At 40.0% G+C, this 14,230-nt stretch overlaps 1 protein-coding gene across 1 annotated transcript in view; it reads left to right on the top strand.

Annotated features, from left to right (window-relative positions):
- The first annotated feature begins 5,161 nt into the window (after positions 1 to 5,161).
- Positions 5,162 to 14,230, top strand: part of CNTNAP2 (contactin associated protein 2) — a 1,162,992-nt gene continuing 1,153,923 nt past the window's right edge. Inside the window, exon 1 of the mRNA XM_055806132.1 lies at positions 5,162 to 5,473. Within this exon, the coding sequence (XP_055662107.1) occupies positions 5,377 to 5,473 (97 nt within the window). The 5' untranslated portion in view covers positions 5,162 to 5,376. The remainder of the gene's footprint in view (positions 5,474 to 14,230) is intronic.

The following is a 14,230-nucleotide window of genomic DNA, read 5'->3' as shown; positions in this document are numbered from 1 at the left end:
TGTGTGGAAGAATACTGTGTTTTGGAGAAGAATATTATTTCGGGCTGTTCAAGTGGATGAGCAGTAATTAAATTATATTTGTAAACAAACAGATTCTTCCATTTCTTCAACGAGCATTAAACTGGAAATGAGCTCAAAATAAGACTGGTGATTAGTGTCAAACAGTTGCATTTCTGACAGGTAACCACCATTTCTGTTCCATTGTTTTAGTCATGATGCAGAATAAGAATGGAATTCGGTTCTATTTGCATGTCTATAAAATGCAGATTCACGTCTAGTATATGGCTGAGACATATGGCATGATTTTTTGTTTTGATTGTCAAAAATTTTCATTATGCAGTGTAGATTGGTAGAGACCAAGATATTGCAAAATAAATTTCTAAAGGTAGATGCTGTCTTGAGCACATGTTTAGACTGCAGAAGATGTAGAGGCATGAAGCTGAAAACTTCTGAGCATCTTCAATTTCTTTTGAAGTCTGTATGAATGAAAGTCTGGCCTCGTCACTTTTAGTGGTGACATACTGAGCATTCTGAGATTTTAACATTCTTTCTTTTTTTACAAACCACCTTTGTTATGAAACCTGTAAAGAAATAACCAGAACTGCTGTGATTACCTATATATACATTTCTGGATTTTTATTCGCTTGTTTGTTTTAGTGCAACTACAACAACAAAATGATGGTCAAGCCGAAATGCCTTCACTTCAAACTATAATGCTGTATTTTTAGCTGCATGAAGCAAGAAGATAATGGCTCTTTTCTGCCAATGCACCCTCATCTTCCTTTTTAGCTATATTAAGAAGGTTAGGAAAGACTCTTTCCTTACATTTCCAGAAAATATTTTCTTCAGGTCTTTACAGCTTCTCACAGGCAGATGATTACAATTTTCATGTGCCATCTTTTCTCCCTCAGAGAAAGGCCCATGTTTTTAGACGTTCCCAGCAGAAAACCCCATGTTGTTAATAATAAACCCAAGATTTCCCTCTGTAATACAGCTGTCCATTATATGACATTTAATTCTATTCATATAATCATAAAGTCCTGTTCGGTCATAATTTGAAATGCATTGCATCTGTCTTTCCTGTATGATGTCCTCCTATCTACTGTCGTGGAGACTTGGATGGAAATTCTGCTATGGATAATTCTTAGAGAACCTTGGCAACCAAAAATATAACAGGCAAAAACTATGTTAAAATGGTAGTCTGTTAGGAATAAAGAAGCATGACTTTTACTTTTCAATATTAATTCAGTAGTTTCGGGTTATTTTTAAGCTTGTCTCATTTTCTTCTGTGGCTCCAGCTGATTGGATGTCATTTGGTCCCACCAGTGTTTGAAATTCTTAATTATCCTTTCTAGCTTTCTGACATTGTGTTTTTCTTCTTGACATTCACATACTGTAAATATAGCTCTGTCCAGGATGAATCCCATTTAGCAGACAATGCTTGACAGCCCTAGTAAATTCAGAATGATCTATTCATTCATCAATATGTGTGTATAATTTCCATTAAGCTCAATAAAATTTGTGTACAGCTCTATTAACTAGAGTTTTTTAACACTTTAGTGCCTTTCTATTTGCCAGGAGGTTTCATCGTAGACTGAGATATCTCCCCAGCTTTTAAAGCTCTGGGAGTGTTGATTTGAAAAATGAAGAAGGATAAATTTTCTTATGGGGGTGGATTTGCTGGAAGATCCTCCTTCTGCACAGCTTGGCTGGTATGCCTATCCCAGCCTGGTAGAATACTTCCCTAACCTACCGTGTGTGGAGAACCGGTCTTTGTCGACCCAAGCTGCAGGCACTTGTGGTTGCAAGATAGGGGTGCTAAATCAGGGGTTCTCAAACTATGGCCCGCGGGCCAGATACAGCCCCCCAGGGTCCTCGATCCGGCCCCCGGTATTTACAGAACCCCCCCGCGCCCGCCCTCCCCCCCCCCCCCCCCCCTTCGCCGGGGGCTGGGGGGGGAAACCAAGCAGCCGCAGATGACTGCCTGCCACTTCATCCGTGCGGCAGCCCCTGTTTAAAAAGTTTGAGGACCTCTGTGCTAAAGCTTGTGGTTGGCCTGCTTAGACTGCAAGAGTATCTCACTGTGTGCTTAGAAACATCCCCACACTCACGCTCTGGAAAAGAAAGGTTAGGAGGAAGAGCAGAGAGAAGTATCTAATAACTTCATATTGTGCCCTAACACAATTTGCCCATGTTTTCATTTCAAAGGTTAATATATTCAACTTGTGTTTGTTGAATCATGTAAAGTAATATTTCAAAACATCCTCCAGGAGGAAAAAAAAAAAAAGAAAAAAAAGAAGAAAAAAAAGAAGAGTATATATGTGATGGTTAGCTTATCTTACAGGACTAAAAAATGCCTGAAGATCTTTGTAATGATTTTTGTGTGACAGAATCAGTCAAAGTTAATGATTTTGCAGGTCCTAGTTGTGGTTATATTAAAAATAATTGCATTACCCTAGCACAACTCGTTTCTGTTGCTACATAGTTTAAATATTTTATGTAGTTTTTAAGGACTGATCCTATTCTGAGGTGGGGAAAAATGCAATAATCTGTGCCATTTCTTCCGTCTCAAACCACAAGGAAACTTTCTACTATCACTGTTATTGAGATATTCATCAATCAGCCTGCTGGATCTTCCTGTTTCAAATTTCTTGTCTTATCCTTTGTAAGTATTTTTTAAATGTGTAGCTACTTGTGAGCATTCTGAGTGTGTTTTTGAAACCCCCAGTTAGAATATGCTAAGGAAGTGCGAAGTCTGAACACCTCAGATGAAGTCAGTGGAGGACTTCATGACCTGGGTGGTATGGACATGTATAGGTATTAAAGTATAAATTGGTGATGGGCAAGTGTGTTGCTTTTGTGTGCTTGTTGGAGGGGTGGTGGTGTCTGCAGAGTTTTTAAATACTTAGAGAAGCGGTTTCTTACTTAGGTGAATAATAAAAGCCAATGAATACTGAAAGGGTTGCAAGATCTGAGAAAGAAAGCAGTAGGAATTTCTTGCATGTCGTAGCCAAAAGTTTTTCTTTTTTTCCATAAATATAAGCAGCCAGTTTCTGATAGTATATCAGCAATACCACTTCTGCTGTAGCTGGAGAAGAGAAAATGTAGTTTTACAGATTTGAAAAGTTGTGGGATATAGAGAAGGAGGAGAACAGAAGATGTTAACAAGAAAGAAGTTATGGAAAGAGGCAATTTTGAGCTAGTTTAATGGAGCTAATTACTATTTGTTTCTTAGTTAGTTCCCCAAAACCTCACATATCCTACAAATTAATGAACATCACAAAGTGTCTGTGGGTGTAAGGAATGGGAAGGATGTGGCAGAGGGCTCAGGACAATGCAGAGAATAGGTAACAGAACCTCTATGGGAATATGTATTCTTTCAAAACCAGAGATCAGTATAATAATACTTAACATCCATAGTGTGCTTTTTAATCCCACATTTGCTAAGACATATTGGCATTACTTCCATGGAAACATTTAAAATATGAACGTATTAATACTTGACATGGATAAGGCAAGGGAGGGAAAGGTTCAAGGAGGAAAATTTATGGCAGCTCGACAAGATCAGAGAAGTGCTCTTTCCCAGGACTGGCACTTCAGCTTTGCCCTGTGCCGTGCTCAAACCTCTGGGCCACAGCTCTCCTGGGATATTGCATGTTATGTAGGGATGAGTTTTCAAAATGACCTACAAGACAGGCACCATACTCCTTCTGAAAGGCAATAGGACTGAGAATCCTAATGTCCCAAGGCCTTCCTGAAAATCTCATCTTACGTACAGTCTTAACCACTTCATCACACTCGCTAAATAACAGCAGATACTTGTTAACAGCATGTATATTAGTCACTGAAAATATTTTATCCCTGCTTTGGGGCTCCTCTAAAGAAATTATACCTCTCCATTGCTCAGCTTTCTCTATATAACACCTGAGAAATAATTGTTTTCATTTTTCTTTGCCTCATTGATTGTAGAATAAATAATCCTGGAATAACTCCCCACCCTCATTATTCTGCTGTATCTGGTGAGCAATAACTTTTGGTTCAGCCTGTCTAAGGGCAGCGGCAGGAGGGATGGTGAGGGATGGAGAAGAGCGGGCTGTTGAGATCCCTGACCCGTGCGGTTGGGTATGGCCGGCTTGGCTGTCTCCTTCTGTAGGTGAACAACGCATGGCACCGGGAGGCAGCTTGCTCCCTGGCTGCCTTTGGGAGTGAGGAATCACCCGCGAGCGGCAACACCCGCATGCGGCCCTCGCAGCCTAGCCCCCCGCCGGCGGGCCGCGGCGCCCCCGCACCGGGGCCGCGGTAGGACCGGCCTCCGCGCGCCCGGCGGGGCTGCCGGCGGGCCGGGACGCGGGGGGCGCTGCCACCGCGCTGCGCGAGGGAGCGCCGGGGCCGGAGGCGGGGGGGGCCGGTCTGGGCTGCGCGCCCCGGTCAGCACCGCGGACAGCGCCCCCGGGCCGGCCCCGGCTGCGGCTCCAGCCCGGCGGGGGCGGCGGGTCCTGCGGGGCGCAGGAAGAGGGAGGAGCTGCAGGAAGCGGAGAGGAGGGGAGGGCAGCGCTGAGAGAGGATTTTCCCTTCTGCTGCTTGCCTTTTTTTTTTTTTTTTTTTTTTTTTTTTTGAGGAGGGGGAGGTGGCGCCGCTGGTGGCAGGTTTTCCTCCTGCTGGGGGATGATGGATAGATGAGGCGAGCGGCGCCGAGCGCTGAGCCTGCTCCTGCGCTGCGGAGCGACTCTCCTCCCTCTCCCATTCCCTCGCCCTGCTTCTGCGTGAGTGTGTGCGGCTGCCCGGCGCTGTGCACCCAGTATATATACATCTGAGCCGGGAGGTGCTGCGAGCTGCTCTCGCAGCGCTGCTCTGTGCGGGAGGAAGGGCTCGGCTGCAGTGCTAGCAGCGCCAGCAGCAACAGCAGCACCAACAGATTTCTCCGCCTTCCTCCCTTCCCTTCAGCTCCATCTCCCTTCCCCTCCCTCCCCCCACGTCTTTTTGGGGATTGCTTTTGAAATTTTTCTTCTTCTAGTCTGCAGTCCTTGTTATTTGATACTTAGTGCCTTTTTGTTTGTTTTTGTTGGGGTTTGTGTTTGCTTGCCTTTTATTTTTTTTTTATTTTTTTTTTTTTACCTTCCTCTGAGGAGGCACAGACACACACAAACACAGAGAAATAAGGGAAAGAAAAGTACCGGGACTTATCCTGCTGCTGCAAACCCAGAGACGGCAGAGGAAGAGGGGGGTTGGCTTCTCCCCCAAGGTAAAGCCCTGCCCCCTTTACCTCCTTGCCACCTCCTCCGAGAAGGGGAAGGAGAGAGGGAGAAGGAGCCAAAGTGGAGAAAAGCAGCTCTTCTGCAGCTGGCATTTGGAGTACAGGGAGCCAGGAAGCGAAGGATGGTTGTGGTTACCCGAGCGGGCTGCAGGGCAGCTCTTTTCCTCTGGATTTTCAGCAGCATCAGCTGCAGAGCCAGGACTGCTCTGTCTGCATCTCGTAAGTACCCTTTCCTAAGGAGCATGCACGATTTCAGCTCTGCAATAAGCCAGAAGGGAATTCCCACAACTCGGAGAGGCTGATTTTTTTGTCTTTGCTGGTGAAGCTGGTGTTTGCTTTGCTGTGTATTTTCATGTCTGTGTGTGCACCGAGGTTTAGCACTGTTCAAAATGCTCCCCATCAGGTCCCTTTTAGTGTAGATAATTTCAGTGGTAGCTGGTGTGGAAAGTTGGAAGACCTGCTCTATGATAGAGGCTTGGTTCTGCAATGGTGTCAGAGTGGGAAAGGAATCAGGCAGAAGCTGTTCAAAGTTTGGGGGTGGTTTTTGTTTGTTTGTTTGTTCTGGTTTGGTTTGGTTTTTCCCCACCTTCCTCAGAAGGCAGACAATTTGCATTTGGAAGTACTTCCACAGTTGTCTGAGTGAAAGGAGATGTGAGCAGTTTCCATAACTAGTGTTTTATCAAGGACCAGCAAGAGAAAATGTCTCATTTGAAGAGGAAAGAAAGATGGTGAGTTGATGACAGAGAACTGAGCCAGGACAGCTGTTCTTGAGAGTGAAGTTTTGCTTCCCACAATAAAATGAGCAAAGGTATTTTAGAGGAGACCAGAAATTGCCCCCTAGGGAGGCAGAAATAAAAGAGAAATGATCAAGCATCTGCTGAAATGCTTAACTTCAGACCGGAGGAGTGCAGAGCACCTATACAGGACCCCATTCTGCTATCAGTGTAAAAATGACAGCGCACTCATTGATTTCAATGGGTGTTAGATCAAATCTTTAACATTGCACTGAGCTGTAGTTTCCAGCAAAACGTTTACAGGTAGATGTCAGTGTGAAGTATTTACTTGTTTCTCTTCAGACGATGTAAAGCGTTTGCCCTTTGCAAAGTATTTTTGAAATGCATACTAAAATGAAGCAGTGCGTTTTTATAGAATCATCAAAAATAGACGCTACTGTTGACTTCCTCTGCTGTTTATAGAGGGAAGAGATGTCCTGACATGTTCCAGATAGATGTGCTGGGGCTGTGTGTCTGTGAATGGGGGCTGATTCTACCGACCAAATGGGCGATTGTCTTAGAATGCAATGTATATACTGCATAAAGATCTATGTGGATCATTAAATTTATTTGTTTGTTTCCTTGGGGGCAGGAATAAACAATGCAATGGAGCACTGCTATGCTTTCTCAGTAGGTTTCTGTCTGTTATCATCTGATACCTATTGAAAAATAAAACAATGTCATTGTTCCAGGATTTGCTTACACTTAGACATTTATTTTGTGTCAACAGAAAACATACAGCAGTGTCTGCATTGTATCTAGGGCTCAGAGGCTATAGGATGTTCAGATATTTTTCTACCTTTGATTTAGGAGAAATATTGATCCTGAGGTTTACTGCTCAGTGCTGACCGGCTATCTAATTTTTCTTCTGAGTATTACTTCTTCATGGTAATTTCTTAGGCTCTGCATAACAGGAATATAAAGCAAACAAAAATAATAATTGGTGACTTAGGTTGTCAGAAATCTGGTTTTAGAAAACAAAGTTCCCTGTACTGCTTTTCTGTAATAGGATTTCTGAGCTTTTTTTCTGTCATTCAGTAATCAGTGGCTGTAGTTTAACTTGAAAATGACCTACAGTGGATTATCTGATTACTCAACAAACAAATCTTTAAGTTTTGAAAGAAGTTAGTTGAGGGGTTAATGGTTGTAGTAACACCAGCAACCCAGAAATTTCACGTATAAGGAATATATATATAATTTTAATGAAAATTTACTCATATATATTCCCATTTTGGCAGGGTTTTTTGGTTTGTTTTTGTTTTGTTTCAGATATTCAAAGATTTCTTTATATTAAATTACCTTCCAAGAGCTTATGCACTACACTTCTTATGTAGCGTATAGCATTTCATTTCTGACTCACTTCTGACAGTGAAATGGAGGTAGATTTGTTTACTGGAAACAGCAATATAGCTAGAAGTACACGTCAACCTTAATATTACAAAAGGAGTATTCACATTGCAGTACATGCTTAAAATTCTTGTAAAGACGCCTGGGTGCTTGGGAAGTGGTGCCACGGTAGGAACTCAAGTGCTGTGTCACAGTGTTTTGGTGCACCACTGAACTGGTTGTTCTGTTGCACGCTTTGATATACAAACTGGTCACTGTACTTATTTTCTGGGATTGTTTATCACTTCATGTGTAACTGCTTGTAAATGGCATTGGGGAATGCTTTTTCTCCTTTGAGAAGAGAAAGAAAGCACTTAGGTTTTTCTCTTTTTTTTTTTCCTCTTCTTTTTTTTTTTTTTTTTTTTCTTTTCCTTTTTTTTTTTCCTCATCAGTTGATTTTGAAGATCATACTGGGAATACTGCTGAAAAAAATTGTGTGAAATGCAGCTTTGATATAAAACTGATTTCCAATCACGTTTTTATTTTCATCTGTATCGCTACTTGATGTTTTGACTTTGAAGTAATTAACAGCAGTAATTTTATTGTTTACAGTATTTGTTAGGAAGTATACAAGATTCATGGTGTACAGTGAATTACGAATCCCTATATATGAGCTTGCTACTCAATATTTTCTTAGTCTGCTTGTGCTGACATAGAAAAAGATACAGTTTTCAGAAAGAATAGAATTGGTCGTCACTTACGTGAATACATTTAATCTCAAATGTTTGTTTACTTTGCAAAGTCAGTAAAACTAGCTCTGTCATTAAAATGATGCCTCTCAGTAATACTGATTCAGAAGTGATCACGTTGAAAGTGTTGAATCTCATTCAGTTTTATCTCAAGATGAAGTGGGTGTTGAAAGCCCATCTTGTAGTACAGTAAACATACAGGGTGATACGGCATCACACACACTAATACTGAGATCTTACTGTAAATTTTATTCAGTGATGTTTTTCTTACCTTGCCAATAAATTCTTTGTATTCTTGCCATTTTTTTGAAATAAGCACAGGGGGATCAAAACTCTTAACTTCTGAAATCAAGGCTAATGAACAGCTCAACCAGGAGAGGTCATCATAAGATAAAAAGTAACATGGAAAATACAAATTTAGTGCTTTATAGTCTTTTCCATGTCTTAAAGATGAAATTATAAGAATATGACTATAGGAAGGCTAACTTTCACCTCTTTTCTTACAAAAAAACCACACAAAGCAGTGACCTTGTCTTCCTAATGGGGATGTTAAAAGGATTCATCATAGGATCATCTGCTTCTCTATGAAAGCAACTCACTTTAGATGTAATTATCTTTCACAGCTAGTTTTTATTTTTGTTTGTGTCTGTTCATGCACCATGCAAACCTGATCAGTACAGAACTATTAAAACTTACCATTCTGAGACTTTCCATGCTTTTGCAGTAGGTCCCATGCCAGTGCTGCAGTTGAAGTTTAACCCCATTTTACGGTAATTGATGCAGAAATCAAATGAAGAGCAGGTATAGTAAATCATGAAGATTTGTGTATCAGCAAAAATATGCATCTTTTAGCCTTGTCTACATGGCACCCAGGCTTTCTTTAATAGCTTGGGTAAAGCAAGAAATGTACTGAAAAAGTGTAATGTCCCTTTTGAAAGAGCAAGGCATTGTATGAGAAACTTCTTTTCAGGACTTCTGGACTAGATAGAATTAGAGAATCTATCCATCCAGTTCATGGTGCTTGAATGTTGCGTATGTGGGTATGTCACATATTCTGTTAGACTCATAGCTGGTGTTAGTTCTTTTCCAGGTAATTTTTTGGACATAATGGTATTTTGTGCAATCTGGTAAATGCCAGTTGTGTTTCTGTTATATCTGGTTAAACTTTCCTAGTTTAGGCCCTGTTGTCTGGATGTAAACTTGGAGATGCCACAGAATTTAGTTTCAAGTATACCGGAACATTTTCATGTAGATTTAAGGTTTAATTGTTTGTCTTACTCCAAGGGTGTCAAAGCACTTACAAATATACTAAACTTTTAAACTGAGGGCCTAAGTTTCCAGTAAGGCCATAGGATTTCATAACATTAAACATATGCTGGTTTTTTTCTTTCTGAACTCTGTAGCTGTAAATTAAACCAAACACATCTGCAATTATATAACAGTACCATTATTTAAGTGCTATGCACCACAATATAATACAATCAATATTCAACAGGCAAACAAGAGTTTGTTAATTGGTTATTATTTGACAACTTTGAACTGAGTTACTCAGGGTGACTTTTACAATGCATATGCTTTTCCTAGACCAATACAATAACCTTACATGTGAATGAAATAGTAATAAGTAGTCTACTGGCATTTCCATATTTGTGACAGCAGCTAGAGCCTGTGTCGGTGCTGAAGAGCCAAAATTTTAGAGTCCTTAACTTCTGTGCATGGAACATAACACAGCCTGACCGCAGGCGTCTGTCTAGGTACAGAAAGTCTGATTCAAAGTTTGATATGGTCAGTTGGCACTGAATCAATTGCAAATGCCATTGAATTAATGTTTTTTAAAAATGGTTTTTGCTGGGGTTCTTTTTGTTTTCTTCTGGGTTTAGTTCATTTATTTTTTTAAACTCTGGTGCGCTAATGTGGAATAAGACACAAAAAGTGCTTCAGTAAGTGGTCCAGTCTGCAAGAAAGTTTGAAACTGAGGTTAAAGTCTAGGAATTGAAAACTTGTCTCTGTGCACATTGGCTGTTTCTTGTGCAGAGACAAGAAATATTTTATGATTATTTCTCTTTTTTTTTTTTTTTTACTCAGGTAATTTTAACGTATTTGAAAGATTATTTCAGTTGATGCAGTCATGACAGGAAATTCTTTATATATAAATATATTAATCAGACATTAGAAACTGGAGATCTACTTTGATAACTCTTTATTACCATGGATTTGTGAGAGAGTAGGTTTTGCTATAGGAGTTCTTTAGGAATTTCAGCTTGGATCTGTAAATCTTATAAAGAATCAGATCTCATGTTCAATGTGCAGTAAATATAGCAATATTTTAGACTTTGTAATATTCCTAATGGTTGGGGCAATCACAAAGTATGCCCGAACTATGGGGGTTTTCTACATTTTCTACATATGCAGAAGCTGATCTAATTTGACTCATAGGTCAAACACAAGATAACTAGTTCCATCCTGAGGTGTGCCACTGCCCATGCCTGTATTTCCCAAGTGCCAATCATGCTGGGTCTTACAAAAGTACATGGATTGGCAAATACGTTTCAATCACTTCAGATAGAAAATGTTAGAGAGCCAAAATCAGTCCCTCCTCATCAGATGAAACTCTGAGTGACTTTTTCATTTTGTTAGTCTTCAAAATTTTAAAGAATACATTTAAGATTATGGCAGTGTTTAGAAAGAGGTGTTAATTTGATGAAGGCATCGTTCCAAAATCTACATGAACACAGGGTCCTTCTTTTGACATATCAGGAAGATCTGTGGGGCAAGGAGTATGAACTGGTAGCTTGATTCTTCTCCCACCGAAGGACACAGAAGTGCCACTGGTTATAAGGACTGTGTGGTTGTGGGTTTTTTTGTCAGTGTATCCATGATTCAGTCTGTTGGTGTGGGATACTAGAAATGATTAAAAAGTTCTTCACATTTCTGCCTTTGAACTAGCACTGATTTTATCTGTATTACACTTCATTTATTCAGCTGCTTTATTGGCATTGCATAGGTAGATAATCTGAGACCACCAGCTAATTGCAGGACATGCTAAAACTAAATTTGGTAGTGTAGGAAATTGTGGTAATCAGTAATCAATACTTTTGAGCTATTTGCAGTTCCAGCTTTGAAGATATCATAGATATAACAAAAGCACTCCCAAGACTGATGTTTGACATTTACAAAGGACTCCGGTACATCTAGATTTTGATAGCTCTGCAATTTTACAAGCAGCTTTACAAAGTTGAGACCTTTCCTGCCTAAGAAATTGTCTCAGTATTCTTGCGCTGCTGTAGTATCTGCCCATTTCCTATTTGTTCCTTAAGCTTGAACAACTGGTAATTGAGAGCAGAAAAAGATATTGACGTTCACATTTACCTCTTTCTTCTGCCCAAAAATGTTTAGAGATTTTTTGGCTTTACATACTCGTATAGAGGTGTTTTTTCAGATATTTAACGTGAGTGTTCATGCTAAGCCCACTGAGGGACTGATTTATTTAGACTTACAGTTCATAATTTGATGTTAATATTTATCAACATGTAAAATATTGATCAAATATTTTATTTTCAGCTGTGTGCAGACTCCAAAAATATGTTTTAAATAAATCAATGGCTAAGATTTATTCAACATAGCTAGGAACTTTGTTGACATTTGTATTAGTAAAACCTCAGGCTGGGTTACAACTTTAAATGGGTAAATAAAATAAGCAGCTAAAAATACTTTCTAGTAGCCAGGGAGCATTTGAACTTTTCTAGCCAAAGGATTTCCCATCCCACAAACAAATGCGATATCTTAGAATGAAGATTTATTATTTGTTTCTGTAGCATATTTGAGGTCCCTTTTAAAGGGAAAGTAACATTTTAATTTAGAAATGTAATGACCTGTTTATATATCTGTCTAAATATAACGTAAACATTCTGTTTGATTTTGTAAGGCTGCTATATCATTTAATATTTTGTAGCCTTTGCTCAGGGAAATCAGCCATGCACACACTCCATTTCTCTCTACTTTCTCTGTTGCTATGATGTAGAAATTAACTGACTATAAGCATTTTTTGCACCAAGTCTAGAAGTGTGCCACTGTCCATTTTTTTATCACCTAAATGGTGATAAAGCCTTGGCTATGTCTGTGATCGATTGCTCAGTCATCTTATATACTTACACCAATATTCATTGTAAGGCCAATGAAAACCTGGGATGCAGAGGGAAGGAATACAGAAGATGATCAACAGATATGCTGATGAGACTGAAAGGGTCTGTTTTCACAAGGGGCAGCAGAGAAGCTGATGGAAAGTTTGCCAGGGGAAAAAAAGGAAGAATTAGTGACAACGAATGGAAGCTTAGAAGTATATGGGCCTAATGCAACGGGATGCAGCACAGCAGGCAAGGGAATTGCAATATATTTTAGGTTTTCATGTGTTACCTACTGGGTTTAAATGTCACTGATAAAAAGTTCTTGAAACACAGTTTGAAATGCAGTTAAACTGGGATGTGATTTTACTCCCAGTTATATTTATGGGAAAAATTGCAAGGCTGTGGTTGGGGAAAAGCCTTATGTATTAAGACCAAACCAACAAACAAAAACCCAAAAATCTTTAATTTACAGCCTGTTGACCAGTTTTCAAACAGATCTCTAGATTCTGCCCAGATTGTCAGCGAGACATAGAAGGGTCTTATACATCTTTCATTTTCCCTGAATATAGATGAATGTTCAAGTATCTTTAAAAGGATGAGGATAAATGGAAGAAAAGGAAAATAAATTCATTTTAAAACAAAATTAAAAATGAAGACTAATGGCCTCCCACCATTGTTCTGGACCATGAAAAAAGAAGAGGTGTGGGGGCTGAAGAGAGGTTCTCTCCCATACAGTGACAGTAACGTGTTCCCTTCCTGGTGAGCAGTGGAGTCAGAGGGAATAGCTTGCCCTGTCCTCAGCTTTATCATCACATTAGAGGATGAGTGAGCTTCTGTGAGAGAGGGAGTCGGAAGCATATCCTGCCCAGGGCAGGCTCTGCTGGCTACATGATCCCAAGCTTCAGCAAGCTGTACTCTCTAATGTGCTTTCCTTCAGTTTTACGTCCAAAAAAATGATGCTGCTGGGCATACTGTCAGTTATATGATGAATGTCCTACCTGCTTCTTTCCTGGTACAGCCAAGCTGTTTGAAGTGATAGCAGAATTCCCTATAGATTAGAGATGGTATCCATTAGAGTTCCAGCCTTCTTCCAAAAACACATGCTGCTAGGCCACACACCCATTTGCTTCTGCTCTTAATTATTTGCCATTTTTCACATACCTCCTTTCTCATTTTATTAATAGTCTTACTCCCTGCTCTCTGCCCTCTCCCCACCCTTTCCTCCAGCAATAAACTGACTCCACTGACTTGTCTTGGATTTTCATTGATTCATCACCATATCAAGTAACTTGCTGAGCCTGGAACTAAGGGAGATTGTCTTCACTGATTCCTGATTAATTCATCTGTATGTGTAAGCTAAGTACACAGGTAATAACTCAATTGAAATTCCTTCACTGCTTAATTGCTGTGCCATAGTCCTGGCATGTTAAGTCAGATAATCAGATATTATGAATGAAGTTAGGATTATTTTTTTCCAAAAACAATTATTAGAATGTCATCATAAGGAATGCGTTTACTAACTCTGTTTATAATTATGCATAAAATGGACTTTCAGCCTTTAGGTCAGTACAGTGCATATGTATTATACATATGGAAAAAATTACATCAAAGAAATGATGTAAGTCATGCTCCCAAACCTACATATTCCTATCTTATAAGGCCAAGAAGGTTCACTGAACCCAGCTGTGGTGATATGACTGGTTGTGTTATGATCTTCATCTGCTTCAGACATCACAGAATCACAGATTCAGTGAACCACAGAATGGTTTGGGTTGGAAGGGACATTTAAAGATCATCTAGTGCAACTCACCCTGCCAATGGTAGGGACATCTTCCACTCAGTCAGGTTCTCAAAGCTCTGCCCAAAGTGACCTTGAACGTTCCAGGGATGAGGCATCTCCAACTTCTCTGGGCAATCTGTGCCAGAATTTCTGTCTTCTGTCTAATTTAAATCTACCCTGTTTTAGTTTAAAACTGTTACCCCTGTCCTATCACAACACACCCT

This window comes from Falco peregrinus, chromosome 5, assembly GCF_023634155.1.
Source record: "Falco peregrinus isolate bFalPer1 chromosome 5, bFalPer1.pri, whole genome shotgun sequence".
Taxonomy (NCBI): domain Eukaryota; kingdom Metazoa; phylum Chordata; class Aves; order Falconiformes; family Falconidae; genus Falco; species Falco peregrinus.
This window is presented reverse-complemented; position numbering and strand designations above follow the sequence as displayed.